Source organism: Daldinia caldariorum (assembly GCF_022478825.1).
Source record: "Daldinia caldariorum strain CBS 122874 unplaced genomic scaffold F4812scaffold_8, whole genome shotgun sequence".
NCBI classification, from domain to species: Eukaryota; Fungi; Ascomycota; class Sordariomycetes; order Xylariales; family Hypoxylaceae; genus Daldinia; species Daldinia caldariorum.
This window is the reverse complement of record NW_025953044.1, coordinates 769180-797138: the sequence shown is the minus strand read 5'-3', so window position 1 is coordinate 797138 and position 27959 is coordinate 769180. Positions and strand designations below refer to the sequence as shown.

Below are 27959 nucleotides of genomic sequence, written 5' to 3'. Positions count from 1 at the left end.
GCTGAGCGAAAAAAGAAAAAAAGAAAGAAAAAGTTCGCGGATTTTTGATACGAACTTTTTTGGTGTATCGAAAAACGAAGTGGGGACTCTCGTTAGGCCGATAGGGCAAGCTAATAGTGGTCTGTGCTCTGTGGTTTTCCTGTTTTACGTAATTCGTACAGTATAAATATAACAGTGTAAATGCATACTTTGTACTTCCCTGTATCTCTAGCCTGTGAAATAGGCTGATAAATACCGAAGGTCTTGATTCGGACTCGGGCATGCCCGTGGTCCTTGCCCAGGGTCGTTCTACTCGGCAGCTATTCTCTTCTAAGATGTTTAAGACAGAAAAGGGTAAGAACCTCGGCCAGTAGTAAATAACCTTAATCTTTAACACCGATTTCATGTAGCATAGAGTGAAACTTGGGCGGCTTATTATGAATACAGAACCGCCAATAATACACTTACATACTTTCACAACTATTATCCATTGCGTCAACTTGTCTCGTGCCTCATTCGTGCTAACTTTTTTTTTCACTTTTCTTTTCTTTCCACCATTCCTGCATCCTCGATTTCTATCATTGTATTATAACTCTATTATAACTAACTTACCTCTATCATGGCCTCCGATATCAAGATTCCCGCCTTTGAGGTAACACCAATCGACAGCATTCCCAAGATTGCTGCTACAGTCCGCCAATCATATCAATCCCAAAAGACCAAAGATGTGGAATGGCGGCTTGTGCAACTTCGAAAGCTATATTGGGGTCTCACGGATTATACTGAGAATTTCCAGGCCTCCCTGAAGAAGGATTTAAATAAGTCACCTCACGATGTCATCTTATCCGAAATTCTCCATCTGATCACCGACCTTAGCTTGGCCCTCAAAAAGCTGAAGGATTGGGTAAAGGACGATAAAGATATCGAGTATTCTTGGACCTATTCATCTATGAAACCCCGTATCAGAAAGGAGCCCCTAGGTGCCGTTCTAATTATCGGCCCCTATAACTTCCCCCTTATGCTTAATATCGCTCCGCTTATCGGTGCTATTGCGGCTGGTTGTACTGCTGTAATCAAGCCCTCTGAGAGCGCCCCTGCGACCGCTATGGTGATGAAGGAGATGATCGAGAAATACCTGGACCCCGAGTCATTCATCGTTGTTAATGGGAGAATTCCGGAGAACACCGCTTTGCTCAACGAGAAATGGGATAAGATTTTCTACACCGGCGGTCACAGTGTTGCCAAAATCATCGCAAAAAGGGCCGCAGAGACCCTTACGCCGGTCACTCTCGAGCTCGGTGGTCGAAACCCTTCGTTCGTCTCTAAGTCTACTAACTTGGCACTCGCTGCAAGGCGTCTCATGTGGGGGAAAACAATTAATGCCGGTCAAGTCTGTTTATCGCAAAATTATGTGACTGTCCAGAGAGACTTGGTCGATGACTTCATCAAGCATCTCAACGCAGCTTGCAAAGAATTTTATCCGAACGGTGCTAAGGCAAGCGCAGATTATGCCCGCATCGTTAATGAGCAGCAATTCGACCGCATGAAGAAGATGCTCGACACCACTAACGGCAAGATTGTCCTGGGAGGAGAGACGGATAGATCTGATCTTTATATCTCGCCCACCGTTGTTCTCGTGGACTCTATCGATGACCCCATGATGAAGGAAGAATCTTTCGGTCCTATCTGGTCTATCATTCCTTATGATACTGTTGATGATGCTATCAAGATCATGAACACGGTCGACCCTACTCCTTTGGCGCTTACGACATTTGGATCCAAAGCCGAGAACGAAAAGAGTAAGCATCTAGACCTTCGCTGCGACTTAAAACCATGCTAATTATACCCGGTAGTCCTCAGCCATGTTACTTCTGGTGGTGCTACCATTAACGATGCCTGGATGCACGGCGCAATATCCACACTGCCTTTCGGAGGTGTTGGAGAATCTGGATCGGGTTCGTACCATGGACGAGCGAGCTTCGACTGTTTCACGCACCGGCGTACGGTGCTCGAAGTGCCGAACTGGATGGATAAGCTGTTGCGCCCGCGATATCCACCCTTCTCGGAGCCCGATTTCAAGCGGCACATCTGGATGACCAGTCCCAAACCTAACTTCGACCGCGACGGCAAGCCTATTTCCGGTCTCAGGTACTGGCTGTGGATTATCTTCGGCCTCGGAGGCCCCTCTGCCAAAGGTGCGTTACTACGGTGGATCGTTCTCCTTACCTCGGCGTATGCTGTATTTTCCCGCTACCGGTCTGGACGCGGTCTCGAGTTTTGGAAGTGATATATATATGTGTGGGGGCTGGGTTCTATTTAATGTAAGAGGTTGTCCGGATGTAAGGGAGACTCACTTCTAACCACCCCCGGTTGTTATCGAATCTGTTGAATTGGAGTTAACTAATTGGTCAGGTTAGGTAATACCCCGCGAGCAAAGCTTTGATTTGTACTCTGATGTGCGGAATCAAGGTATATACGTGTAAGATAAGTTCACAGAGGACAAGTCAATGCCGGGTATCAAGTTGCACTAATCAAGTTGCACTACACTTTCTATGTGTTTGGCATCTATGCCTCATGTTAGCGTCTCCATCAAACTTGAACATACCGGAATGTCTCTATGAGGGGAGGCAAAGACCAAGGGGGTATAATTGGAATGAAGATGAAGATGGTTGATGAAGTCTTTCCAAAGAGTAGTAGCTTATGTCCTAATAGGTAGTCCAGTTATATGTCTAGGTACCGTGCGTGCACTTGGTATCGACTAATGATAAGCAATGATGCATAAAAGTATTGTAACCGTCTTCAGCGTACAGCTCTTATGAATTTTTACAGCACGTACCTAGGCATTCTCTAAGATGTATTATTTCAGAGGTGACGATCCTTAAGATTCATCAATCATCTCACGATGTGGCAGACTCATAGCCATTGTCTTTATCGACGACCATCTTTATTAACATTAGACCGTCACTACCGTCCCACTAGGCTGTCTGCCAACCTCTTCCCCCTCTCGCCTCCCAGGTACAGCGTCTCTTCGCTGTCGCCGTCGGCCCTCGCCATCTCGACCGCCTCGTGGTAACCGGTAATCACCATCTCCTCGTCGACGCGCAAGCCATGCTCGACAAGCGCATTGATGACGCCCCGCACGCGCGCGATCTCCCGCATCGTCCCGGCCGGTATCGCGTCGTTCTGGCTCGAGTACACGTTCAGCCCCACGCTCTCCTCGATCCTCGTGATCCCCGGCCCCGTGCCCTCCGCCGCCGCGCCCTCCCCTTCCACGTGCTTGCTCACCCAGATGTACCCGTTCACCCCCAGAACCACGTCGATCTTCTCCGAATCGTCGGCCGCCGCCCCGCCCCCTCCCGCGGCCCGGCCCACGTCCAGGACGAAGGTCTGGCGCTTGGCGCGGACGACGCCGCCGCCGCCGCCGGTGCCGCTGACGGTCATGAAGACGCCGTTGCGCAGCTTGCCGAAGCGCAGGCTGCGGGTGTGCAGGACGGCGCCGCCGTCCGAGTACAGCTGCTGGACCTCGGCGACCAGCAGGTCGCCCTCGCTGAAGAAGGTGCGGATCTGCAGCTCGTCCGTCTCCGTGCGCCGCCGCTGGATGCCGCCCGGCAGGTTCACGGCGCTCAGCGGCAGCTGCGCGAGCAGCGAGGCGCCGACGTCCACGCGCCAGCGCTTCGCCTGCACCTCGACGATGCGCCCGACCACCAGGTCGCCGATCTCCGGGGTGTAGCGCGCGCGGAGGGGCCGCACGGACAGGAGCTTGTTGGTTTTCGAGAGGGTTCCTGCTACGGAGGATATTATCGCGGGGGGGTCCGCGGTTGTGTATGTGCCGTGGCCGCTGCGGGGAGAGAAGGGGGGGAGGGTGTATGTTAGCCTTTTTTTCCCTTTTTCTTTTCGTACGTCCGTTCTGGGCGTATGGTATGAGACTGGGGAAAAGTGAGATTGTGGCTATGCGTACCGCATCCACTGGGGATCTTCCGTGATCACTTCGCCGGGCGTCACGATCGAGTCGTCGCCTGTTCGTCGAGCTCGCTTCGCCGGGCGCATGGAGATGTCTCCTTCTAGATCAACACCGCCGTCCGAATCGGACTCGGAATCGTAGCTTTCATTTCGGTGGCTGTGCACCGGAGCTAGCGCCGGTTGGAGAATTGTAATTGGCATCTTCTCGGTGGTGGTATGTGACAGGTCTACGGTTGGAGAATGTTGATGTTGTTTGTTAGGTTGTTTGTTAGAAACATTTTTGTCTGGCAAGTCTGAAAGCTCCAGGGACAAGACCCCTGTAATTCCTAGAAATGTTTATGCCCCGCTATCTTTTAGCGCTATCAGCCCTGTTCTATCGGCTATCGATACGCTAATACAAAAAACCCACGGTACTGGTTACGTATTTCTTAGGTAAGGCTAGGTACTGGGCTGGTCCAGGCTGTTAGGTCAGCTTTTGGCATGTGATCAAGTCTCAACTTATTGTAATTCCCATCTCACTCGCTACATAATATCCCCGTAATTTCAGCTTGTTCATCTTTATAATGCAGTACCTTTCATCAAGCTAAACGTCGTAGTATTAACATACCTATCTCTACGATAGATAATGCTAGAGTATTGTATAAATTCTCGTAGCCTTACCGGCTAAGGTTCATGCATTTTTGAAGCCATTTTCGAATCTCTAGATCTTTGCTTTACGTCATCGTGAAGCCTGGCCATAACACAAACCGGCAAGTCGTATCAACAAATATTGCAGTAGTATCGATCCTCTAAGGTGAAGATGGATGAAGATGGTTCGGATGTCTTCGCCAACCGTGACGAGCCGGTCCCATCCATCATTCTTGAAGGTTCCTCACCACCTAGACCACTTACACCTTCGATTTCGGGAGATCATTCGGATGGCGAGACTCCATCCCGGCGTAAGGGTCTCCGCGGCCGCTTTTCGGCTTTCAAGGAGAAAACCAAGATCCAAGACCAGCTAGTCGAGAAGTTGCTATCTCAAGTGGTGCCGCTGGACGACGCCCAAATCCCCCAGGATGATGCTGCTCAGGAACCCAGCACTCCGGGCGCGGCCCGTCCCAATTTTAACCTGACGACCATGTCCAACAACTTCCGTCGCTTCAACGCCCGTATTGGAGTCGTCTTCGTCTTTCAAGCCCGCGTGCTCCGTTTACTGTCTTGGAGGAAACCTACCCACACCATCTCGTTTCTCGCCGTATTCACCTTTGTCTGCTTGGACCCCTATCTCCTACCAATTTTACCCCTAACAGCTCTCCTCATTGGCGTCCTGATACCAAGCTTTATAGCTCGCCACCCGGCAGCCGAATTCAGCTTGTCAAGTGAACAGGCGATAGGGTACTCGCCCCATGGGCCCCCTCTAGCCCCCGCTCGCACAGTGAAGCCTGCCAAGGAGCTGAGCAGGGATTTCTTCCGCAATATGAGGGACTTGCAAAATAGTATGGAGGACTTCAGCCAGCTCCATGACAACATCATAGCCCTAGTAGTACCACGGACGAACTTCAGCGACGAAGCTATGAGCAGCGCTTTGTTTGTGTCCGTGTCCGTCGTCTGCATCTTCATGAGCATCGCGTCGAATATACTACCGTGGCGGTTCATTTTCTTATCAATCGGCTGGGTGATAACATGTAGCGGCCATCCTGCTATTCAGAGACAACTCCGGACGGCACACGAGAAGCACATACATCCGCAGGAGGAGAAAGCTAGAGGTTTGATAGAGCAGTGGATCGAACAAGATGTCATACTTGACAGCGCACCGGAGGTTAGGGAAGTAGAGATCTTTGAGCTGCAACGCCTCTCAAGTGCAGGGGAATGGGAGCCGTGGCTGTTCAGTGCGTCACCATACGACCCGCTGTCACCACAGCGCATCGCCGGGGATAGGCCAGTTGGTACACGGTTCTTCGAAGATGTATTGCCTCCTAAGGGATGGGAGTGGAGCGAGAAGAAGTGGGCGTTGGACCTCTGGAGCCGCGAGTGGGTCGAGGAGCGCATCATCACGGGCGTCGAAGTCGAAACTGAGGGCGAGAGATGGGTTTACGACATATACGACGAGCAAGCTGCGGAAAAAGTCGGGGTGATCGAGCATCCCACACCACTCAAGGGAAAAGAGAAGGCAAAGATTCCACAAAAGCCTAGCTGGGAAGAAGGAGAGGATAGCGACGGCAGGAGAGGCGAATGGAGGCGAAGAAGATGGGTACGATTGGTAAAGAGGAAAATTCTCGCTGGAACGCATACGTGACTTTTTCATTTTACTTCGAAGCGTTCGAAACATTCAATAAGTGTTAGGTGAACAATTGCTTTATTTTCTCAGTCAAGCTCCTAGTATATTTAAAGAGGCCGTAGCCCCCTAGGAGCCCCAAGGAGTAGCGATAAATATTCTATATTGTAAAAGATACCATTTATCTCAAATAAGAGTTGATCGGTTAATCAAATAAGATGAAAACAAACATAATTACTAGGTTAGGTTAGGTAGGTACCTAAGTTACGGATTACGTCGTATACAAATCTAACGAGGAGCGTATCATCTCCCTCAACGAACTCTCAAGTTCCGGCAAAGTCACGATCACTTAGATCCAGAATCATGGGCCTAAGGAGGAAGACTACTACTACCGCTACTGCTGACTTACGCTTTGAAAACTTACTAAGCGGTCCGTATCACTCACTACTACTATCGTCTTCCTATTCGCCGTATTAGTAGTAATCATAGTCGTCCTCGGAGCTTAGATTAACGCCGCCGGACCGGTTCGAAGCGTACATAAAATAGTGCCACTCGGGCGACCCCCAGCGAACCAGCCTCCTATTGTGCAGCACGAACATGTGCCTAGGCCTGACGCGAACGCCGCGGTCGACGAGCCAGCGGGCGACGGAGGCGTCATCCGCGAGCTCGACGGCCCAGGGCCCCCCGCCGCCCCCCCGAACCTGCGCGCGCAGGATCCGCGCGTCCCGCAGGATGCACGAGGACAGCACGTCCGTGTCCCGCGCCCATGCCCCCCGGCAGGTTATCGCCAGGTGGAAGTAGTCCCGCGGCGAGACCAGGTGCTCCTGGATCAGCTGGAAGATCTCGACGGGGAGGTCGATGAGTCGGGATCCGGTTGCCGACATGGTTGTGCTGCTACCTTAGGTAAGATTCGCTTGGGCTAATTTAGGTACCTACTTTGGGTGGGTGAAGTTCTCTTAGTGCTTCTTTTCTTTGTTTTCTTTGTTTTGTCGTCTCCGGCATCGAGAGGACAATGGGGGTTTTCTCTTTTCTCTTTGCGTCAGGATGAACCGGGGGGGGGGGGGGGGGGGGGGGGGGGGGCCGCATGCTGTTAAGTACGACTTAGACGCAGCTTGTTGTTAATATCATCTAGCAACAATCGATAGGGGCATGGTCGTGTTATTGTGGATAAAGCCATTGTATAATAGCCTTAGCATACGACTTAGTTGCTAAGGCACATAGTTTGATGCACGTTGTTCGATTGCGCATTCATCTAATGTATCGTCGAGATCTTACATAGGAGGAGTATATAATAGGGGCGAAACAATTTTCTATACGTAGTGTTTTTAAATTGTGGTGCAGTGACATATGTATGTTGCTGTTCTGGCTATTCCATTGAAAAGGGGCATGTTAGAGTGGTAGAATTTTATACAACCTGGAGATATAGGGTAACAACTTGGTCGAATTCGATCTCTTACATCGTGATATAGTCTTACGTTAGGCTGAGAGGGAAACCTAGAAATGTTAACTCCAAATCTGTGTTACTACTTGGCTCTGTTAGGTAAACCTGTTCTATATGAAGGGATATATGAGTACCTAACCTAACCTATATTCGACTATAAAACCACTTGTTCGCACTATTATACATATCATACCATAGCCTTCATATCTTAAAAGTTTTTGTTGGGAATTCGTCCAAACCTTCGCTATTCTAAGGACTAATAATCGCTAAAGAATAGAGATACAATAATGTCAACACATTTCCATATCTCCCCTATCTTGAATAAATAGGAGATGAGGGTATCCTAAATCGCGCCGAGCTCGCCCCCGCAAATCTCTCCACCCTAATAGGAGAGAACGCACCATAAACCCCCTTTATACAGCTTCGCTACTATTCCTTCAATAGATATTCGCCGTCTCGTCTTCTCCTCAGGACGTAGTGTCTTTAGATCACTAGCCTATCTAAGATTTTGTGGATCCCTACGCTTTTTCCATTACCAGCGTCAAGCTCATCTACCATCTTCCTCGCCCTTTCGACCAGAACGCCTATTACCTTTTGCGTATACTCGAAAGTCCCCGTACTTTCCATGTATTTTACAGCATACCGCTTCACCTCGTCGTCTGTCGTCCTTTGCTTAAGGATGTTTAGAAGCTGGAGGTTGGACGGGTTCGAGCGTATGCTGTGGATGATCAGAAACGAGAATTTCCCCTCCGTTAGATCTTCGCAGAGCCCCTTATTCTGGCCGTACTCCGGGCTAGATAAGTTCTTGTAGTCGTCTTGGATCTGGAAGATGATGCCGAGTATATTGACTAAGGGGACGCAATCAATGGGGGCGCTAGATTCGGCCTGCATAAGTTTGATAGCCAAACGGAAGAGCCCGCCAGTCTTGTTGCCGACCATTTCGAGATATTCTTCCTCCGTGGGACAGGTAAGGGTGTCGCGCCAGAAGAGATCCAACCCTTGACCGCGGTGGAGGTTTAGCAATTCTTCCGTGTACACACTAATCGCCTTCGGATTCTTCAGTTTCTGTAGTTCTTGCAATGCGCAGAAGTAGACGTAGTTGGCCGAGTTTATGGTTTGGGCCGTACCGAAGATGCTGTGAGCAACGGGAAGACCTCTTCGAAGTAGCGAACTGTCTTCAACGTCATCGACAAGTAAGGATGCGGTATGTAGCATACCAACCACTTTTGTAATAACATCGAGACTTTCTTGAGGTACCTCCAGTAAGGCATTGAAGGAATTGACCATCAGTGTACGGAAGTCCTTCCCGGGATGGGCAAACAAGTAGTCAAAGGGACCCATAAGCACCCTTTCCTTTTGATCTGTCCAAGTTTTCCTCGAAGTATAATTCAAGTCTTCTGTCTCATAGCGCGCAGGGTCTTGTGGACCTGTAGTATGCATACCTGTCATAGGAACGGCAAAATTGGAAAACCCTCTTTGATGACGGCTGCTATTCTGACCTAACCAGTCGGATTCAGGAACGGGACGTAGAACGGACTTGACAGGCGAAACAGGAGTGATATAACCTGTTGAGGAAGTCCTAGGAGGGATAGCATTGGGCGACTGCAGTAGCCCAGAGCTGTTTGATATGGGACTGTTACTGTTGGCGTTAGGAACCATAGTTTCAAATTAAGAGGATCCTCTTTCTTATTTAGAAGACAAAGTTTCGAGTTTTTTTAACGTTTCTTAACGGGGGAGGCGATTTGTTGTAAAAGGTAGTAAAAGGCAACTTTTGATTTATAGTTGCCTAGCTCTGCGCCGGCGCAGACTGTAAGTGGACAGCCTGAACGGTCTGGACGGGGTCAACGGGGAATAAGTGGGGGGCGAGCCGTGTGGAATGCGGCGCAAAATTGAATAGTAAACCAATTAACTAGCTCTTTTGGTATGTTTTGCTTTTGGGGTTTTCATGTGAATGCTGGTTACACCCGAGATGTGTATAAATACTTATAAATATGTATAAATTCTCGTCGTCTGGTATTTTATCTACTTAGGCCAATTTTCCTAACTAGTAATAATGAGGCCCTGAAGGGTGAGTTTTGCAATTGATATCAATAAAGGGATGGGAAAAGAAAGTCAGGTTAAGCTTGTTGGAGGCATGGCGGTTAAAGCTCACCGGTACCTAAAGGCACACCTAAGGTGCAAGACATACTTGAATGGGGAAGTTGAAAGTGACAGCTAGTGGGATGAAAAAGATCGGTACAATTAAGGTACTTGGAAGCATGATTGCATATCTCCAATCTGTCAGTAATAATTACCCCGCATCACTTACAACCCCCAGCTTCTAGTTTGTATCGACTTTGTACCTTATTTAGGTACTCATTAAACATTATAGGTCCTGTCTTAGACATATAGTGGATAGATAGGAAAGCACCAATGCATCCAATAGGCTGGAGAAGGCACACATCTGGGCATGTATGCTCGTTAGATGACCAGACAGCTGGAATGTAGCTACCTTAGGTACCTAGGTATGTAGCTAACCGCCGTTGCTGTGTTAACGGAAGCTCCCCACTTAAACAGTTGTCAACTCTTGTAGCTACCACTTATCGCATCAAGAACCACTTGATCCAAAAAAACGAGACACCGGTCTTGCATATTATTACTTACCTACTTTTCGTCTTCTTCTTTTTTTTTCTTTCTTTTTTTTTATTGTTGATTTCTTCGAGGTTGGGAAATCATCCCATTGGTGATGCCCTCAATCGTTCTCTTCTTCCTCTTGTATTAACAACCTACCGCCGTCGCAAACAAGCAATTCTTGGCGTATTTCTTATTTTTTCTATCTTTGGCACAGAGCTTCTCCGAATCCTTGTTATTAGAATCGCATCTTGTCGCATTGCATACACTACATCATACCCCCCTCCCAATCCACGTTAGCCTCGTCATATTATCGTACTGAAAAGCCACCGCAGCCACTCGAAAGTGCAAGTCGTCATTAAAAGAAAAAAAAAAAAAAAAAGAATTATGGAGAATCTACTCTCCCTCGCGTTCGATAATCTCTCTTCCTACGACAGCTCCAAAATTCGCAAGGGTCTACGTCAGGTCGAGGGTTTACTGGCCAATATCTGCTTATCGCGGTCCCAGGGTAAAGAACGCCGCGGCTCCGTCGTTTCGCAGCATGATGACCAGGAAACGCTGCCCCCCAAAACCCTCCAGGAGATCACCGACGACCCGGCTTTTTACGAGTTCTTCAAGCTGCAGGAAGGATTCGAATGGAACGTCGCTATGCGCCTAGTTAACACCCTCGACCGCCTCCTAGCTAGAGGCGGTGACGGTTCTAATGACCTTCTCATCTTAAGCGCTTTGGATTTGGTTCAAGGTGTCATGCTCTTACACCCTCCGAGCAAGGCTCTATTCTCGCGCGAGATGCATATGAACGTACGTCTTGTCTTGTCTTGTCTACCTTAGGCACCTTTCCCCTACTTCTAATTGTCCGTATAAAACTAACTTATACACTCTTCTTCCTCTCCCCCTCCACAGCTCCTCCTCGACCTCCTCGAACCTGACTTCTGCCCGGCAATCCAATCCGCGACCATCGTGACCCTCGTCACCGCGCTCATCGATGCGCCGCGCAACACGCGCACCTTCGAGGCCCTCGACGGCCTGCTGACCATCACCTCGCTGTTCCGCAACCGGTGCACGAGCCGCGACGTCAAGCTCAAGCTCGTCGAGTTCCTCTACTTCTACCTCATGCCCGAGGTCCCCTCCATCCCCAGCGCCCGCGCCGCTGCCGCCGCCGCCCACGACCCCGCCGCTGTCCTCCCCCCCTTGCTCCAGGCGCGCAGCCCCAGCAAGCTCGCCAAGGCTTTCGCTTTCGCCGGCGTCGGGAAAGGGGCCGCGGACGGCGCCGCGCGCCCGAGGTCGTCGTCTGCCGGCGTTGGGGACACGCGGTCCCAGGAGGAGAAGCAGGCCCTGCTCGGTCGCCATCTGAACAGCGTCCAGGAGCTGGTCGAGGACTTGCGGCTGAATACGCCGTTTGGGGGTGTTGTGGTCTAGTCGGGGCGGGCTCGAGGCTGAGACGAGACGAGACACATTTAAATAGTCGTTATTCTGTTGCGAAATGGTCCATTTTCGGGGAGTTAAGGAGTGTGGTTATGCTCGGCTGAAACGTGCTTGATCCCGATTTTTTTTTTATCGGGACAAATTTGGCTGCGATACCTAGTGGAATGAATTAGGTACGTTTTTAAGGAGTAGATGATAGTAATTGTCTGCTGCCGTCGCATAGTGTTTACGCTCGGCGTTAAGGGGGGGAGCAAAGGCAAAGCAAGCAAAGGCGAGGAGAGGCGTTTTTGTCAGTAGACTGAAGGGTATATCCAGTCGTGTTCATTCAAAATTAAATTGCATATGCATTCGTTAGTTACAGTTAGGATCAGGGTAGTAGTATACCAGAAGTCCATCACTTTTTTTTTTCTCACATGCTCATTCGTGCCCACTCTTCTCTACTGTGTGATCAGGGGGTCTCCCGCCTCTGTGTTGCTCTGCTTCTTCAATGGTCATCGGTTCCGGCGAGGTCACGGGGCCCCCGTATAACTCGTACGCCTCCTGTTTCTCCTCTTTAGCCGCCGCTGCGGCGCCATTCGCACCGGCCACGTTTTCTCGGACGGGGGATCCGCTGTCACCAAGCTCTATTCTCCTTTCCTCCTGCATGCCCATCTCCACAGGCCGCACGATATTCTGGGGCCCGTCCGGGTACCGGTTAGCGGCTATCGCGGCTTGGTCAGAGAACCCCGGACTCGACCTCGACTCGATGCCGTAGGCCCTACTAGGCGTGCTCATATCCCCGCGATCCGTATAGGGGCCCGGCACGGCGTCGGGTCCGTAATAGCTGTGAGCGAGCCCGTCATCGTGGAGGCGCGGCCTCATGCCCGTTCTGCTCGACGGGCTCGTGATATCCGACATGGTGCCGACGCCGCCGCCGGGGGGCAGGAACGGGCCCGCGCGATCCGGCTCTTCGGCCCCGGACCCGACCAGCATGCCTCCTCCTCCTCCTCCTCCTCCTCCTCCTCTTCCTCTTCCTCCTTCGCCGCGCGAGTTGGCCGCGCGCCGGCGGTGGATCCAGAACCACGTTATCCCGCCGATGATAAGCGACGCTCCGACCGCGACCCCGACGCCTATCCCCACCCGGGCTCCCTCCGACAGCCCCTCGCTGCTGACGACGGTTAGGTTCGCCGCGCAGAGCTGCGCCGTCGACGTCGCGGACACCACGCTCGACGTGCAGGTGCTGCCGACGTCGCAGCACCCGCCGCCCGTGGGGCAGTTGATGCACCCCGTTGAGGCGGGGGTAATCGACGGTTTCGTCGACGTGGGCGGATACAAGCACGCGCTGTTGGAGCCGCAGCGGGCGCCGAACGGGCAGCACTGTCCGCCGAAAGGCGACTGGCACAGGAAGAACGTGCTGTCGGTACACGGGCGCGCGCAGCAGGCGGCGGTGACGCTGGTCTCGTCGAAGAGCGTCGTGGCGGGGGACGTGGCGATGGTCCTGGTGACGGTGGTCGTGCCGTTGCAGTACCTGACGTCCTCGCCACACGGCGAGTTCGCGCAGTCGACCCCCAGGTGGCAGCACTTCGGCGCCCAGCTCGTGTCCAGGTAGCAGTACTGGTCGTTCAGGCAGCAGAACTCGGCGCCTAGCGGTCCGAGATCCAAGCAGCCGTGGCTGCCCGCCGCGCACGGCGCTGCCTGGTCCTGACGTCTGGCCTTGCCCGGGGACAGGGGCAGGGGCCGTGCGGGGATGGCGGGCGTGCCGTATATGATGCGGCGCGGGCCAAAGCCGGGGTCGTACATGCTGGTCGATTGGGGGAATAGCGCCGCATTGTCTAGTGCAGCTAGGTTATCATAGACCGCCGCACTAACAGTGGTAGCGAGGGCTGCGATGAGCAGCATGGCTGCGGCGGGGGTAGGAGGATGTAAATAAGGTGCCATTGTGTAGGATGGATGGCTGTCGCTCTGACAGCCAGTCTTGTAAATCTAATCTATAACCGTGCCACTATACCTGCAATGTTAAAGGGCATATGGTATATCAATTAGACTGTTATGTTACACAGGCATATACGGTGAAGAAAAGAAAACCGCCGTCTAGAAGCCGTGGTTAATCGAGATGATTGAGGAAGAATTTTTGTTTGAAATCTTTCACGACAAATTCGTACGGCATAAAATGGCGGGCGAAAAGAAAAAAAGAAGAAAGAAGTCAGCATCGATCACAGCATTTGATCAAACCCGAGCTGGACCATCGAATACGAAAATCGAAAAGCTACCTCCTACCTACCTAAGGTACCTAAGCCAAGTACCTATCGGCGACCTGTCCACACAGGTTCCGCAGAAATCTATTTATCTGCGCAGAATGAAGCCCATTGGGCCGGGCGCATAGTGAGATTTTGGGGGTCTAATAGTTGCACCAACAGCTTCGGTTGACAAATAGGTCCGTCATATACCTATAAGAGGTGGCCAACCCGCAGTGAGACGACAAGCCTGCAGGAATACGGTTACAATGCTACCACAATCGGGTTAGCCAGCAGCTGGTCGATGACCGTAGCGCCACAAAGAATATCGGCTTGGCGGACGACGAAAACGACGGGTTCCGTAGCTGATGCTACTTGGGTATTTGAGATAGCTTTGCGGTGACTGGTTATCGTGATCGATAAAAGTCGTCTAGATATGATCTAATGCAAGGTACGGCTTCTCATGTAATCAATAAAATATCCATTATAGCTGCAATATAGGAAGCCGGGTATGATTCAGCTTATATTATATATTATATATTAGAAAGTAAGAGTACAACTTTAGAAAGGTCTTGAAAGGAGAAAGCTACGGAAATAACAGCAAGTATCGATCCAACTCCTAGTCTACCTATCTAGTCTCATATCCCCTATTCAAGTGCGACGAAAGTACAATAAAGCTTCCAACGCTTGTATGTAAGGAACCAGGTACCTTTCAATGTATTAATACAGAGAGATCATCCATGCGGAAGGGTAGAGGAATAAAATCCCACGACCGGTAATGCCCACTGAGCTCCTATATCGCAGGGTTCCAACGCACCAAAAACCTTAGGTACTTGAAGTCTGTTATACAATAGATGCATCTGCATCTCGTGTTCCTGTCTCAGGTTTATCTATGTCCGGTAATACAATTGCGCACTGGCTCTCGCTGCCCGCCGCCGCCGTCGTACAACTCCTCCTGCTTCCTCGGCACCCTCTCCTCGTCGCACCAGGCCCGGTCGCAGTTCCGGTCTTATTTTGGCCGGCGCTGTTTATCGAGCTGACAGCGTTGAACCTGTTGGACACGCAAGGCGCGAAGCGCAGGAGTGGCTGCAGCGCGGGGAAGCATCCGCACCATAGGCCGATATGGCCTTCAAGAGTGGTCCAAATTCCTAGGGAGTGCATGTTGGCAATCCTGTACGCCCGATGGGGAGAAGTATTAGTTATGAGCTTTGAAGGACGAAGATGTGTGGAGGATAGGGAGAGTGCTGCTTGAAAGAAGAAGAAGAAGAAGAAGAAGAAGAAGAAGAAGAAGAAGAAGAAGAGGAAGGGGAGGAGGAGGAGGAGGAAAACTCACAAATCTCCAGAATCAAAGTCTAGTCTCGCTACTACGGACAGACGGATGGAACCTATGACCACCGCACATACCCCGACGCTGAGGACCAGTACAATCTGAAGCATCTTCTTGGACCATATCATCTTCTTGCATATCATCCAGATGGGTAGTATTAGGAGAACCCCGTCGATAATGACGCCAACTATACCGTGTCCTATCATCATCGTATTATTCTTAACCTCACCGGCACAGTGAAGCCCTGGAAGCGCCGGAGACTTGAAGATATCCCTAGCGTCAGCATACATGTTAGCCTTTGGCTTAGGCAAGTCACAGGGGGGTTTGAAATATGTAGGTTAGGCAACGTACGCAATTGGCTGACACTCGAGAAGTCTATATATGAAGCAAGCGATCGTTTGCGCGAGGATTACCGCAGCAACAGCCCATGATACATTACTAACGAATCCTAAACGCCATGGTCTTAGTCCCGAGCAACAGTATCCAGAAGTCGTAATCGAGAATACGTACTGTCTCTAACAATCCGAGGCAGGAAAGCAAGAATAGCGACCCTCACAGTAGCGATAGTCCAAAAGTAAACGAGAGTCTCGATCGTCAACAACTAGAAAGACCCATCAGCGTTAACCAACGCGATGCCACGACAGCGTCTAACGGTCTAAGCGAAGAAACGTACCCTGAAGAATCTTACTTGGATAGCTTCCGGTGCGGTGCCTGTTTGAACTATGTTTCCAAGCAACACAGCTTAGCAGCAGCGTTAGTTAGCATGGTAGTCTAGCACCTCTCCTCTCCGTCTTATATATATGTATATAAAGAAAGGGGCCCTACTCTGGATATCCATCCCAGATTGCATCATAAGCAGAAACTAGCCACTCTTCATCAGTACATGTATTCGCTTCCTAGAAGGTACGAGTTAGGACAATAGGGAAGGTAGGTTAAAGCTTACGCAAGCGACGCCCGCGAGTACGTCGTCGAGACCGGGCGATTTCGTGATGCGTATGCGAACGAAAATTCTCAGGCCGTAGACTATGGCCGAGAGCGCAATCAGCCACCCATTGATACTGATTTCCCTCCGGCTGCGCTCATCTAGGTTGCTGGTGGTTCCCATATCAAGTTTGAGGGTGGTGGTGGTAGTGGTGGTGTAAGCGAGCGTCTATCCCCCAAATCCACTATATTATACATGGAGAGGCGCGGCTTCGAGTCGAAGCCCTGGGAAGCAGCGCGGTTATATGTACGCTTGGGAATGAACGTGATCCTCATCTCATCTGACCAGCCGACGAGGCTTGCGCTATGCCTTAGGTGCCTAGGTTAACGGCCTGCTTCCATATTTGGTTGGTTGTCCTAGGTGGAATACTCTAAAAGTGTTGGTAACTACCTGGGTAATAATTGCTTGCTTTTGCAATTACAACGCTCCCCCGTGCCAGCTACTGTTCTTTTCTTTTCTTTTCTTCTTTTCTTTGGATCCCTTGCCGCTAGTCCCTCTTTATCATACACCTTGTCTGTCTAAGAACGGCTGATCCGCCGTCTTGGGTCTCGGATCGGTGTGGTGTCCTCGTGGAGGCGGATCGAGGGTCCTAGCACCCGGAAGGGAGAGATTCTTGCTTCTTCAATGAACAATGTGTTGTTAGTCAAAGCTAGTCCCCTCTATCACTAAGGGACTTTTAACTTTCAACTTTTAAGTCATCACGGGGTTTTACGACCCGAAACTCTGGCCTTTTTGAGTTCTGAAGTGTATGCCAGGTAAGATTTAACGTCAACGCTTCGTATCATAAACTCTTTACTTATCAGTCTCTGGGCCGAAACATTGGTGTAGGTCCGGTTCTGATAAGAACTAATATGGAGACTGCTACCACTAGTCGCTGAAGGAAACAGTCTGTCGGGCTCGTTACCTCAACCATAGACGTAAGGCATATTGTCATTCTTATGGACTTCGAGTAGATATTGGATCAAAATCCACTGGTTGGAAGAGGCACCTGCCTACTCCTCCCCCCTCAGGCACTCATTTTCAGCATTGGGTCGCCCCACACGAGGAAATTCGGGAGATGTTAGGCCTTATCATCTTGCTTTTGCTTATTCGCCGTTAGCTCTAGATAGCCATTCCAACCAACGTTTAAAATTGTTCGCTCGGACATCCCTTACGTTATTTGGCATATAATTTAGGAAAAGCAGATCTCTAAAAAGTTAATGTAGAGCAACGCGTGTCTACGAGGTGACTCACGTATTTTAACCCGGTGTGGTGGTTTATATAGAGTGGCTTGCTTCCAATTCCCAAGATACCGGGTGCTCATTATGCCTAAATTATGTATCTGCAGATCGCGACATCATGCGGACCTTTACTTCTTCTTCCCTTTCTGTTTTTTGTATTATCATAAATATTGTCTTGGGTCAAATACGATTGAGGCGATCTGAAGACCCATGCGAGACATCTTATGTTAGGAATGAATGGTCTGTCCAGCCACTAATTACCTTTTCCAATCGTGGCGTGAACGAATTAGCGAGTAGATCACTAGCTAATGGGGGTCATAATTCAAAAAGGAGAACGTTAACTCAAGACGAGCGACTGGGCTTCATCTCAGCTGTGAAATGCCTTCAATCTAAACCAGGGGAAACGTCAGGCACATTCTCCGGGGTTCGGTCTCGATACGATGACTTCGTTGCATTGCATATTAGCCAAGCAGACTATATCCATTGGGTTGTGAGTTGTCGTCTAGATTATTATACCTAAAGAACCATATTGATGGACTTCAAGGGATATTTCTTACCGTGAGACAAGTCCGCCCATGACGGCTCCTATGTGTCGTTAATACAAGTAGATGGCATCGATCCCTCTTATGGCTCTTCGAACAAGCTCTTAGGAGCGAATGCTCATATGAGGGCTCCGTACCGTGGGTAGTTCCTCATCAGAAATATCGAACATGGACTGATTAACTTGTGAAGATATTGGAGTCTGTGATGTCAATCTCCACCGCAAAGGAAGAAGACGGCTGACGAATGAGTGCGATAGACTGGACACAAGACGTCGCTAACGTGGAATCTCTCTTGGGCTCGCCAATATTCGACTCCGAATACGGATTTGGAGGTAAAACATGAAAATTCCGACATCCTCTGGGAAAAGTAGACTAAGAGACTATAAGGAAACGGCGATTACATCGCAGACATTAGCGGCTTCCCCGACGAATGGGTAACCGACATAGATATACCCGGGAGATCAGGAGGCGGTGAGTTTTTTCGTATATGCCGATAAACGCTTCCCTTGTAAGAAGTTTATTTAACAGAGACTAATTCAAGGCTGTCTGACGGATGGGCCATTTGCTGGAATTAACGCGTCGATGGGACCTGGAAGGCATACCGAATACACCCCTCATTGTATTCGACGAGATATCAGCCCCTGGCTGATGTTACGCTCATTAAATGCAGATACGGTCAATTTCGTTCTGAACTCAAGCAGCTTTTTCGAACTCGATCACCGGATCGAAGGTCTTGCCCTTGGCGTCCTAGCAGTGTCAGTCCACGGTGGTGGACACCTGGGCATCGGGGGTATGCTTGGCGACGTAAGAAACCCATAATTAACAAATTTCTTCGTGCAGCTTATCGTGTATTACTCAGATGGCGAATACTTGGTCCTCGACCGTCGACCCTATTTTTTGGGTTCACCACTGCGCTATAGATCATCTGTGGGATGTCTGGCAACGAAACGGTATGCGATATTGTTAATCAAACTTCCAAATTACTAACCCACGGGACAGACTGGGAAAAAAGGAAGTCGGAAATAGGGGGCCCTGATACACAGTGGGCGTATCCGTACAACTATTTTCGTGATAAACCTTATAGGAACGTCACCTTGGACTTTGCTATGAACCTTGGTGAGGTAGGAGGAATGGTGAACATCAGTGAAGTAATGGACTTACAAGCCAGCCCATTTTGTCTTACGTACTCGTAAGCGAGGGGAGCTAGTGGTTGGAAATGAGACCAGACGCGCCTTTCATGATTGCTTTTCATGAAGGCGCCAGTTTCTTCTCTGCAGAAAAACGCATAACAGCTACCTAGGTTTGACGAAAGTCTCTCTGGTATAGATAGGGTTTCAAATTGTAATCCTAGAAGGCTATGTGCAAACAATATATAGGTAATAGCAATAGCGGGAAATGGAGCAAATATTAAGGGGTTGGTAAGCTGCTAGAAAAGGCATCTTCTTCGTCCCACCACTTGAGGAATTCTTGCATCTTTTCGGTTTTTGCTCTAGCAAGCTCTCGCCCGACGTCTGTCTTCATCATGCTCTCAAGTTTCAGCAGCTTGTCGTGGAAATGCTGGATGGCATTATCCATGGAGGCCTTGGTCCGAGCACCAGTGAAGGTAAAGACTCTTCCAATACCGATTGCTCCAATAGCATCAAGCCTGTCAGCATCCTGAACTACAGCTAGTTCGGGGTGAGTCTTGATGAGATCCTGAACTCGAGCCGGATCCTTGGTCTCGCTCGAATAGCTGACACCTAGGCAGACTACTTGAACCCGCTTCGCAAGTTGCTCCGCTGCACCTAAAGATCGAAGGAGCTCACATACCAGGGTTGAAGCATCTTCACCCGGCTGTAGATATTTCTTGTCTCCTACATCGTGTAGAAGGGCGCTTAAGACGATAACCTGCGGATCTCGCGAGTTGGTGTCGGGTGAGTGATGATGGATGTATTTGGCAAGTCCTACAACGCGTTTGATGTGGTTGAAATCATGAGAGCCGTCGTAATTCGACATATACGACCTGACGTACTCCGTGACCGAGCTGACGAGGTCTTCCTCTACGGAATATTCCGTTGCGGCCATGATGGCGTACTACCGGGGCGTTCGGTAAATGCGCTTCGACTTGTTAGCCTATTATGTCGATACGCGCTTGTTGATACCCTACGTACATATTCCTTATCCACGGGGACACTTTACTACTATGTACAAGTCGAGATGGTCTTCTCATAGCATTCGGAAGGATTTACAAGGGACTAATAAGCGCCAGAACCGCGCTAGACACTGTAGTAATGGGACCCGTGCAAGGCTTGTTACCCGGTTTGGCAGACCTGGCAAACTTCCTAAGAGAGGGATAAAATACCATCAGAGGTAGCCATCCTTGCTTCGGAAAAGAAGAAGGGTGGGAGGCAGATGGGTACGATCTTGGTAAAGAGCCGATTTGTAAGTGTATGTGTGTGTGTGTAGGTGTGGATTCTATACCTAAGTGGATCCCCAAAGCGGAATCAATAATTCTTCCAGGTTCCTGCATCGCAAAAAAAAACCAACTTTCATGTTTTTTTTATGCGTGATCGCCAAACTGCATGCACGAAGCTGTTGCTCTGCATCGACGCGCTGTGCCAAGGGGGGTCATGTGATTAAGACAGGCTCTCCGGACCATTCAGAGGTTAGAGACGACCCAGATAAGTTATTGCATACCTTGAGTTATCCTTGAGTTATGCATGACGCTAATGCATGCACTATGGCATTAAGCGCTATCCGGGATTTTCCCGTGCTAGGGAGATCCCACTTTTTCTTTCCTGCACTCTGGGAACTTTGACCACTTTTCACTAGACCCAAATCCTCCATTCTCAAATTTCCCCTCTTTCTACTCTTCTGCAATAGGGCTACAGGCAGCATGCAGCATTGGAATCACCCCAACCAAGATACCTAGTAATAGCGATACTTGATAAAACAAAGTCGATAAACAAGTCCGAGATGGACCGTTACTTCGGACTTTCACGGCCGCAAAGGTGGATTCATTCACTATTTATCCCGCCTATCCGCCGGAGCTAGCAGTGATCTGACCTGCATGAAAGATCAACCCTGGATTAACATGGACTCCGTCGCCGTCGCCCGGTTAAGCAGCAGCGTTAGGTACCTAGGTAGCAATAGTTAGCCGATCCATCTGACATCCGCTTGGTAAACTACCTAGGTACATACCTAGGAATCGTCCAAGTTCTAGATTGTTGAATCCTTCCCGACCGGGCAGGGTATGGCAGAAGGCAGAAGGCAGAAAAGTGTACTTACCTCGAGGTACCCCTACCTACACGATCCTTCATGCGCGTTCGTCATCCCGTTCGGAGGTGATGAAGGTGATGAAGGTGACAGAGGTGACGGAATCATTAGTTAAGACCTGGGTAAACACATAATCCTAATCGTGGTTTCTATCCAATTGCGATATACCTTTCATTATATTACACCACCTATTATATCATCAAGTCGAATATTGCCTTGTCAGATTTGCACATCAACAATCGTTCTCTTTTACTGGATGCTGTCTCTTTGCGAAGCTAACCTGAGCTGAGTAGGTGGAATTGCATCACCTCGCTAATGAGACCTTCATGATGGCCTGCAGATGAGAGTGCAGGAAAATCCACGCATTCGTCCACATGGAGCTAACCATGCTAGTTTGTTGAGACCGACGTTGGCTTACTGGCTTCTTTGAACAATTTGAACAAACAAGGAAGAACATCTCGATGGAGAAGAGCCTTCTTCCTCTCTGATTCGCCTGCTGCAGCACCTCGATGTGTGATATGTGACTGGCGATAACTGGTATTGGCTGCCGGCATGTGGCCGTCGTCCAATCATTGCAGGGGTTTAGACGCTCAGTCGCCTTTTCCCGATTAGCTTGGCCCTGTTTCCCGTCCAGTTTCTATTTATTGTTCAAGGTTAACATCCTTGTACCCACGTACTCTTCTATCAAGTCCCTCCACTCTGCGCTTAACCGCCAGCATCCAGTCCGGCACACATTATCTTCGTTGCACCGAAAGACTGGAATGGCTTAGGCCGGAAGATGAGCACTCAAATGACATTATATCGAATTAGATGTGTGTTACCAGCCAAACAGAGGCCACGATCCCATCCCTCTTATCCTTGATGGGCGGCCCCGCACACCCAGCTGCCGTGACCGTGGTGGCATCTTGTCCGCACCGCAGGCAGGCAGGCTGGGAAACAATCCAAATCCGTTGGTCTGGATATTAGGCCGCACCCTGGCTTCTCTATACGGCCGCCATTCATATAATACGGCAGCCTGCCCTCTGTCTTTTTTTTTTCTTTCCTCTCTTTCTTCTTCAGCAAGCACTCAAACACCAAAAGCTAGTTCTTTGTTTTTTCTAATCCCTTTTCTTTTTTCCTCTTCTTAATACACAAGAGCTGGTCTCTTATCCCTTAATACTTACCTAAAAAACAAAAATCTATACACCATATTACTAGTTGCCGGTCAACTATACGCCTATTCACTACCGCTATACCCCCTAATAAAACGAAAAACTAGTTTTTACTTGCTCGAAAACGCCCCTTAAATTTTTTTAAGAAACGACAATTTTTGCAATAACATATTAATCAAAATGGCGACCTTCCAACTTTCATTCTCTCTTCGCGTTTCTTCCGGCGTTAAGTCCGTCCACCTGCTCGGTTCTTGGGACAACTACGTTGGCCAGATCCCCCTTTCCAAGGACAAGACCTCCAGCAAATCAGGTTCGTGGAAGGGCACTTTCCGATTCCAGGGCAACCTCGAGGCTGGCCAGCGATACTGGTACTACTACATCATTGATGGATACCATGTCTCGCACAACCCCAGTGAGCCGTCAACCGTCGAGCCCACTACCGGCCGAGAACTGAACATCCTTGATGTTCCCAAGGACAAGTCCAGCAAGTCTTCATCCAAGTCTCACAGCTCCAGCAAGAGCTCGTCAAAGAGCACATCGTCGTCCAAGGACAAGCACCGATCTTCCAAGCACTCCGATGTTCCTAAGGGCCGACCTCTCTCCGTCTCGCAGATCGTTGCCCCCAAGCCCAGGTCTCCCCACGCAACCCGTCACATCCTGGATGCTGACTACTGCGACGATGAGACCATCGAGGAACTTACAGCACGCTTCGGCAGCGCTGGTTTCGACGAGGAGGACATCATCACAGACTTCTCCACCTCCCCCGTCTCCTCGTCCGGCTCCAGCCTATCCTACCGCTCCGACAGCTCGTCGCCAAGCTCCTCGCTTTCCGGCTACAGCACACCTGCCTCGGACTGCAGCAACTGCACTTGCGAGCGATACGGTATTACTCGCAAGGGCGACCGCGTCAAGATCGACTGCGGTGGCAGCCGATGTGGCTTCAGCGACGACGACTCCTCTTGCTCCAGCGGTGACGAAGAGAACTACGTCCCCCGCAACTCCCGCCGAAACGGCATTGTGGTCCGCGCGTAAAGACTTGCACCCCTTGGGGGGTCCCACGAAGCAGCATATAATACGCCAGAAGGCCGAAGATACGAGATATCGAGGCCGTTCGCTCATTAACGGGCATAGAGCAGCAATTTTTTCTATTCGCTCTGCCCGTCTAGTTGTTCCATTGCATCAGCACGGGTTTATTTTGCGGCAGACGTGATCATAAGCTGGTTCTTATTGATCGAGCCCTGTCCGCACCCGATGCGCCCCACCCATCAGGGTCGATGCTACGGCCCCCACGATTGAAAGACACCGTCGAAAGACGGGAGATCCGCATCGTGCGATCGTTCCGTATGTTTCCGACAACATTACCAGAAGCACTTAGTCCCTCCCCCGCTCGAGACTAAGCCTGCTCTAGCGAAACACAGCGAGACCGTCCGCCGAGGAGCTGAACGGCGACGGCTTTTGGGGATGTCAAGAAGGATAAATAGAAGTGGTCTCGGATCCGGCCTACCTTATGAAGGTCCGAGCAAGCCACCATTACATTACAATGTAAATAATCATTCGTCTACCTCTTAACAAAGAAAAAAAAGAGAGAGAGAGACTACGGATGGATTGGGAAGGCAGAATCTTGTCAATTAGGTATAGCTGCCACCGCTGGGTGGATAGAGGACTTTTGAATCTATTCATCGAACTGAAAACTACTCCTTCTAATGGATCGTGAACTTGTGAATGTGACAGGCAGTACTAAGTGCCCGGATGGATAGTGAATGAGCTTAGCATGATGGTTATGACCTGCTGTAAATCTACCTATGTATTATCTTTGGGCTGTTGGCTTGCTCTTCACAGCATCAACGACTCCGTAGCATAGGATAGAATATTATGCCCAGTGCCTTGACAAATCCCGCTACAGACGGCCATGTTTCTTCTGGTGGCTTTAGAAGGTCAGCAGTATGTGTGTCACTTGCACTACACATAGTAGGTTAGGTACCTGCCTGCGTTGAAGATTCATCGAGTACCTACGAGGTAGTCATCATCTCGCGTAAGAGGGGATGGTAGGATGGGGGATAAACGGCAAGTTCCTAACCTAATAAAACTTGAAGGTAGAGAAATCAAACAATAGTATTCACAGTGAGAATTCACTGTGGGAGAGAGATCACTTTTAAGTAAGGCTACGTTAGAGGTAGGCACCAAACCATTGACTGTATTGTCTGTAGTCTTAAACTAAGCTTTTGCGTACAATTCACACACACATCGGGCGAGGAGTAATCAACATTCAGCGAGATCATCTTCGATTCGTACCGTCTAGCTTCCGAATCCTGCCATCTTGAAGTCTTCTCTACTGTAACTTTTGTATCCTTTCCTTCCCTTTTCCTTCCCCCCCTTTTTCTCTTCTATCCCGAAGAAGAACAAGCCCGTGATCGCACTGTATCGCACCGCACCGCACCGAACCACAGCACTCCCAAATGAGACAGTATCATGATCGTATCGCTCCGGGCTCATGCAAACCCGGCCCTGCTGGAACCAAAACCAAAACAATAGACAGCACTAATACCCGTCCACCGTCCGCCGCCTTCCTAGCTCTCGTCCCTGCTGCCGTGGCAGCTCCGATAATAAACAAACATCATGCCGATGGTGATGCTGAAAAACACCAAACGCCGAATTCCCTGATGGCTAGTCCTCCCTTTCTTGTCTGTCCAACCGTGGACTCCCTATTGAACCAACGCCTGCGTGACTGACCCTATCAATCGAGATGCAATGAGGTGTAGTTGTATAATGTACAGTCGTAGAAGAGAAAATTGCCGATGTGGTTGTATAAAAAAGGTCATATGCGTCGTGTGAAAAAGGACGAGATATAATATCCTCGGTATGAGAGATATCGGTTTCAAAGTTCCCTATAGTCACTAGGACGAACTCTGCGTTGCTTGTTCTGGTGCCGTCCCGGATTGACAGGTTTGCGGAAATATGCGTCGTTGTCGTTATTTGGCGTCGTGAAGTTGGGTCTGTAGGGTTGCTGGTTCTGACTGTTGTAGCCACCATTCATTCCCATTCCATTCATATTACCCATACCACCATTCATTCCTCTGAAGTTTCCTCCGAACATGCCGTTGCCGCTCATGCCTTGGAAAGCCGCCGGGTTCATCATTCCGTTCATACCCATCATTGGGTTCATCATGGGATTGATTCCCATCATCATGGCCATGTTCATGTTGTTCATGTTGGGCTGACCAAAGCCACTCATAGGGTTCATCGGGAATTGCATCATGTTGGGCATCATGCCTGCCATGTTGTTCATGCCCTGTGGCATCACGTTCTGCACATCCTTGGCTGCTTGAGCCTGTTGCATAGCCTTTGGTGCTTTGGGGATCTTGGGATTCTCTAGTATATCCTCTGCTGGTCGTTTTTTAGAGGCTGCCTCCTGAGGTTTGGAGAGATCACTAGAACCAGGTGACTGAATAGGGGTAGGTGACTTCGATTTCTTTTGTATCTCGGCGGAGGGAGACTTAGAAGCCGTGGCCGAGGGTGTGGGTGACTTAGTCTTCTCCGAAGTAGCTTTCTCTGTAACTGATGGTTGGCTCTTTGGCGAGTCTAGCTGAGCTGTCTCCTTTTTCTCCGATGTTTGAGATGGAGAATTTACCGCAGCTGGGCTGTTCGATCGCTCTTTAGTTCTAGAAGATTCCTTTTCTTTAAGATAGGCTTGAATCTTATCAGACGTCTCATCATCTTGTTTGAGGTCATCAATTAATACCCCTTCCGTCTGGCAACCTGGACAAACGAAGTCGCTCTCAATGAGGGCATTGGTAATGCAGTCATTGCAATACGTCTTCTCACAACATGGTGTCTTCATTGGGTCTATGAACATCCTTTTGTCGATGGTGCACAACAGGCCCTTCTCTTCAAGATCCTTATCCTCAGCAGATGCTGCCTTCTGAGCAGCTGCCGATGACTTCGTCTTTGCCTGGTACTGTTCCCATGATGCCTTGTCAGGCTCTGCGATTACGAATTCACCATCTGCATTGACCATAACACCAGCCGGTGGCTTAACTTCCTCGCCGTCCGTACCAGTTTGTTGCAGTGTTGACTTGTCTACAGTTTTGAGGAACGAACGAGGGATTCCTGTTGTTCGCTTAACTCGAGGACGGTTGTCGAATTCGGGGTTATCGTTAGTAGGACAGACTTGAATCCAGTGCCCCTTCTGTCCACATCGATAGCAGATGTAGCCATTCGGGGGTTCGTGATCGGGGACATTGGCAGGTTTCTTTGAACCTGGCTTATACACCGCAGTTTGGCTGTCACTTGTTAGGACATATACAAAGACTATGTTTTACAGATAAACTTACTGAGACATCTCTTCCTGCTGGACGTTCCATTGGTCTGATTGTGCCTGAAACATTGCCATCATCTTCTCTTCTTCGGTCATAGCCGCGTTCATTTGAGTAAGTCCGGTGGAGGCAGGTTTGGTGGCCTTGGTGGCGTTCTCGCGTCGTGACGAATTCTTTGCGCTTGCTGGCATTTTTCCGGAGACGTAACGGGCTGCTCGGCCGGCACCCGGCTTCTGGGGTGGAAGTCGGCGAGCGATAACTGTAGTAGATCGAGGTATGATAGTTGTGTCATCGTCATATTCTACAAGTCAATTAGCACTATCGCGCAAGGTTATCTAGCATAACAACATACCTTCACTCCCGTCTTCTGAATAGATAGCTAGATCGAAGTCTGTTCCATCACCTAAACCACTCTTTACGATTATGTCACGTTTGAGTTCGAAGACTGAGATACCAGTGCCGTCAAAATCGACACGCGATGGTTCCTTTTGGGACTTGAACTTGAAAAACACAGAGGAAGCCATGATGAAAGATAATACGCCTAGGCGTGTCACAAGACGGGTAGAGGTGAAGAGGATCGCAAGAGATTGCGAAGAGGTTAGAAAACGGGGGAATCCTATGAAGTTGAATGATATATGATGCAATTCTGGTGTAAGTTGATCGCACAGACTTAGAGAGTGTTTTTGTATTTTTTTTTGTTGTTGTTTCGGAACAAGGTTTGCGCGACTATTGTAATCTCTCGTTTTCTTTCTTGTTTTCTTTTCAAGGACCAACTGGCAAGAAAAAAAAAGTAGATGGGTATCAATTCAGTCTGTACCTGGAAGAACAACGATTGCTCAAGCTCCAGTAAAAGAAAAATGGAGATGTACAAAGCCAAAGGCGGACTTGACCACCAAATCAGCTCCAGTAATTGAAAAGGCAGAAATGCCACCAGAAGTCCACACCACGACCCAGAGTAACCGTCAAAATTTCGTTAGCCAGAGACCTCCTGCCTATCCTACCAGAATTTTTTACCGAGTATAAGATAGTTCACAAAAGATTAGCGAACCATTGCTTGTACTGTGGATTATCCTGTGACGTTGTTGATCGAAGGCGATTCAAGGCGACTGAAGGCGATCTGAGAGGGAGAGGCGACGGGACGGTGGTTGATCAAACTTCGTTAGAATTTCGGAGTCTACGGTCGCAGAGTACGAAAACAGCTGAGTGAACAATGTCAAGTCGTCAGACTGAAAATTTGTAGCAACAAGATGCGTTGACTTGATGCAAAGAAAAAAAAAAGTAGGAAGA

General features: G+C 49.5%; 12 protein-coding genes across 12 annotated transcripts; 5 read left to right on the top strand and 7 right to left on the bottom strand.

The window, feature by feature from the left end:
- The first annotated feature begins 200 nt into the window (after window positions 1-200).
- Window positions 201-2302, top strand: F4812DRAFT_428331 (Aldehyde/histidinol dehydrogenase). The gene has a single exon (XM_047934181.1). The coding sequence runs from the start codon at window positions 599-601 to the stop codon at window positions 1817-1819; it is 1221 nt and encodes a 406-aa protein (XP_047790292.1). The 5' UTR covers window positions 201-598; the 3' UTR covers window positions 1820-2302.
- Window positions 2303-2797: 495 nt separating this feature from the next.
- F4812DRAFT_385555 (uncharacterized protein) lies at window positions 2798-4282 on the bottom strand. The gene is made up of 2 exons (XM_047932068.1): window positions 3938-4282; window positions 2798-3817 (listed from the first exon to the last, which is right to left on the bottom strand). The coding sequence occupies exons 1-2, from the start codon at window positions 4138-4140 to the stop codon at window positions 2944-2946; spliced, it is 1077 nt and encodes a 358-aa protein (XP_047790291.1). The 5' UTR covers window positions 4141-4282; the 3' UTR covers window positions 2798-2943.
- A 153-nt stretch (window positions 4283-4435) lies between these two features.
- F4812DRAFT_428327 (Pex24p-domain-containing protein) lies at window positions 4436-6463 on the top strand. Its single transcript, XM_047934180.1, has one exon. It carries the CDS (start codon window positions 4739-4741, stop codon window positions 6212-6214), a length of 1476 nt encoding a protein of 491 aa, XP_047790290.1. The 5' UTR covers window positions 4436-4738; the 3' UTR covers window positions 6215-6463.
- Window positions 6464-6612: 149 nt separating this feature from the next.
- Window positions 6613-7144, bottom strand: F4812DRAFT_471281 (uncharacterized protein). The gene has a single exon (XM_047939076.1). The coding sequence runs from the start codon at window positions 7075-7077 to the stop codon at window positions 6667-6669; it is 411 nt and encodes a 136-aa protein (XP_047790289.1). The 5' UTR covers window positions 7078-7144; the 3' UTR covers window positions 6613-6666.
- A 550-nt stretch (window positions 7145-7694) lies between these two features.
- F4812DRAFT_428325 (isoprenoid synthase domain-containing protein) lies at window positions 7695-9824 on the bottom strand. Its single transcript, XM_047934179.1, has one exon. The coding sequence runs from the start codon at window positions 9291-9293 to the stop codon at window positions 8118-8120; it is 1176 nt and encodes a 391-aa protein (XP_047790288.1). The 5' UTR covers window positions 9294-9824; the 3' UTR covers window positions 7695-8117.
- Window positions 9825-10496: 672 nt separating this feature from the next.
- Window positions 10497-11875, top strand: F4812DRAFT_384108 (cell division control 14, SIN component). The gene is made up of 2 exons (XM_047932064.1): window positions 10497-11045; window positions 11148-11875. The coding sequence occupies exons 1-2, from the start codon at window positions 10632-10634 to the stop codon at window positions 11661-11663; spliced, it is 930 nt and encodes a 309-aa protein (XP_047790287.1). The 5' UTR covers window positions 10497-10631; the 3' UTR covers window positions 11664-11875.
- F4812DRAFT_384166 (uncharacterized protein) lies at window positions 11841-14180 on the bottom strand. The gene has a single exon (XM_047932065.1). The coding sequence runs from the start codon at window positions 13584-13586 to the stop codon at window positions 12087-12089; it is 1500 nt and encodes a 499-aa protein (XP_047790286.1). The 5' UTR covers window positions 13587-14180; the 3' UTR covers window positions 11841-12086.
- Window positions 14181-14725: 545 nt separating this feature from the next.
- F4812DRAFT_459252 (uncharacterized protein) lies at window positions 14726-16314 on the bottom strand (the record flags this gene model as incomplete). Its single annotated transcript, XM_047937511.1, has 7 exons — window positions 14726-15053; window positions 15216-15482; window positions 15561-15657; window positions 15720-15810; window positions 15883-15929; window positions 16035-16071; window positions 16153-16314. The coding sequence occupies 7 exons, from the start codon at window positions 16312-16314 to the stop codon at window positions 14726-14728; spliced, it is 1029 nt and encodes a 342-aa protein (XP_047790285.1).
- A 1883-nt stretch (window positions 16315-18197) lies between these two features.
- Window positions 18198-19146, top strand: F4812DRAFT_459251 (uncharacterized protein; the record flags this gene model as incomplete). Its single annotated transcript, XM_047937510.1, has 5 exons — window positions 18198-18285; window positions 18341-18424; window positions 18495-18757; window positions 18813-18903; window positions 18953-19146. The coding sequence occupies 5 exons, from the start codon at window positions 18198-18200 to the stop codon at window positions 19144-19146; spliced, it is 720 nt and encodes a 239-aa protein (XP_047790284.1).
- Window positions 19147-19178: 32 nt separating this feature from the next.
- F4812DRAFT_384493 (uncharacterized protein) lies at window positions 19179-20323 on the bottom strand. Its single transcript, XM_047932066.1, has 2 exons — window positions 20104-20323; window positions 19179-20050 (listed from the first exon to the last, which is right to left on the bottom strand). The coding sequence occupies exon 2, from the start codon at window positions 20015-20017 to the stop codon at window positions 19361-19363; it is 657 nt and encodes a 218-aa protein (XP_047790283.1). The 5' UTR covers window positions 20018-20050; window positions 20104-20323; the 3' UTR covers window positions 19179-19360.
- A 1879-nt stretch (window positions 20324-22202) lies between these two features.
- F4812DRAFT_428294 (uncharacterized protein) lies at window positions 22203-24050 on the top strand. Its single transcript, XM_047934178.1, has one exon. The coding sequence runs from the start codon at window positions 22540-22542 to the stop codon at window positions 23389-23391; it is 852 nt and encodes a 283-aa protein (XP_047790282.1). The 5' UTR covers window positions 22203-22539; the 3' UTR covers window positions 23392-24050.
- Window positions 24051-25234: 1184 nt separating this feature from the next.
- On the bottom strand, window positions 25235-27196 carry F4812DRAFT_459248 (DWNN-domain-containing protein; the record flags this gene model as incomplete). The annotated part of the gene is made up of 3 exons (XM_047937509.1): window positions 25235-26639; window positions 26691-26973; window positions 27025-27196. 3 exons carry the CDS (start codon window positions 27194-27196, stop codon window positions 25235-25237), a joined length of 1860 nt encoding a protein of 619 aa, XP_047790281.1.
- Window positions 27197-27959: the final 763 nt, after the last annotated feature.

Excerpts from the sequence above, each read along its gene's own strand:
- F4812DRAFT_428294 (XM_047934178.1), top strand. The coding sequence starts at position 22,540 with ATGGCGACCTTCCAACTTTCATTCTCTCTTCGCGTTTCTTCCGGCGTT.
- F4812DRAFT_428325 (XM_047934179.1), bottom strand. The coding sequence starts at position 9,293 with ATGGTTCCTAACGCCAACAGTAACAGTCCCATATCAAACAGCTCTGGG.
- F4812DRAFT_428331 (XM_047934181.1), top strand. The coding sequence starts at position 599 with ATGGCCTCCGATATCAAGATTCCCGCCTTTGAGGTAACACCAATCGAC.
- F4812DRAFT_384493 (XM_047932066.1), bottom strand. The coding sequence starts at position 20,017 with ATGGCCGCAACGGAATATTCCGTAGAGGAAGACCTCGTCAGCTCGGTC.
- F4812DRAFT_471281 (XM_047939076.1), bottom strand. The coding sequence starts at position 7,077 with ATGTCGGCAACCGGATCCCGACTCATCGACCTCCCCGTCGAGATCTTC.
- F4812DRAFT_384166 (XM_047932065.1), bottom strand. The coding sequence starts at position 13,586 with ATGGCACCTTATTTACATCCTCCTACCCCCGCCGCAGCCATGCTGCTC.
- F4812DRAFT_428327 (XM_047934180.1), top strand. The coding sequence starts at position 4,739 with ATGGATGAAGATGGTTCGGATGTCTTCGCCAACCGTGACGAGCCGGTC.
- F4812DRAFT_385555 (XM_047932068.1), bottom strand. The coding sequence starts at position 4,140 with ATGCCAATTACAATTCTCCAACCGGCGCTAGCTCCGGTGCACAGCCAC. Across the intron at positions 3,818-3,937 it reads GAAGATCCCCAGTGGATGCG|CGGCCACGGCACATACACAA; the intron begins GTACGCATAGCC and ends CTCTCCCCGCAG.
- F4812DRAFT_384108 (XM_047932064.1), top strand. The coding sequence starts at position 10,632 with ATGGAGAATCTACTCTCCCTCGCGTTCGATAATCTCTCTTCCTACGAC. Across the intron at positions 11,046-11,147 it reads CGCGCGAGATGCATATGAAC|CTCCTCCTCGACCTCCTCGA; the intron begins GTACGTCTTGTC and ends CCCCCTCCACAG.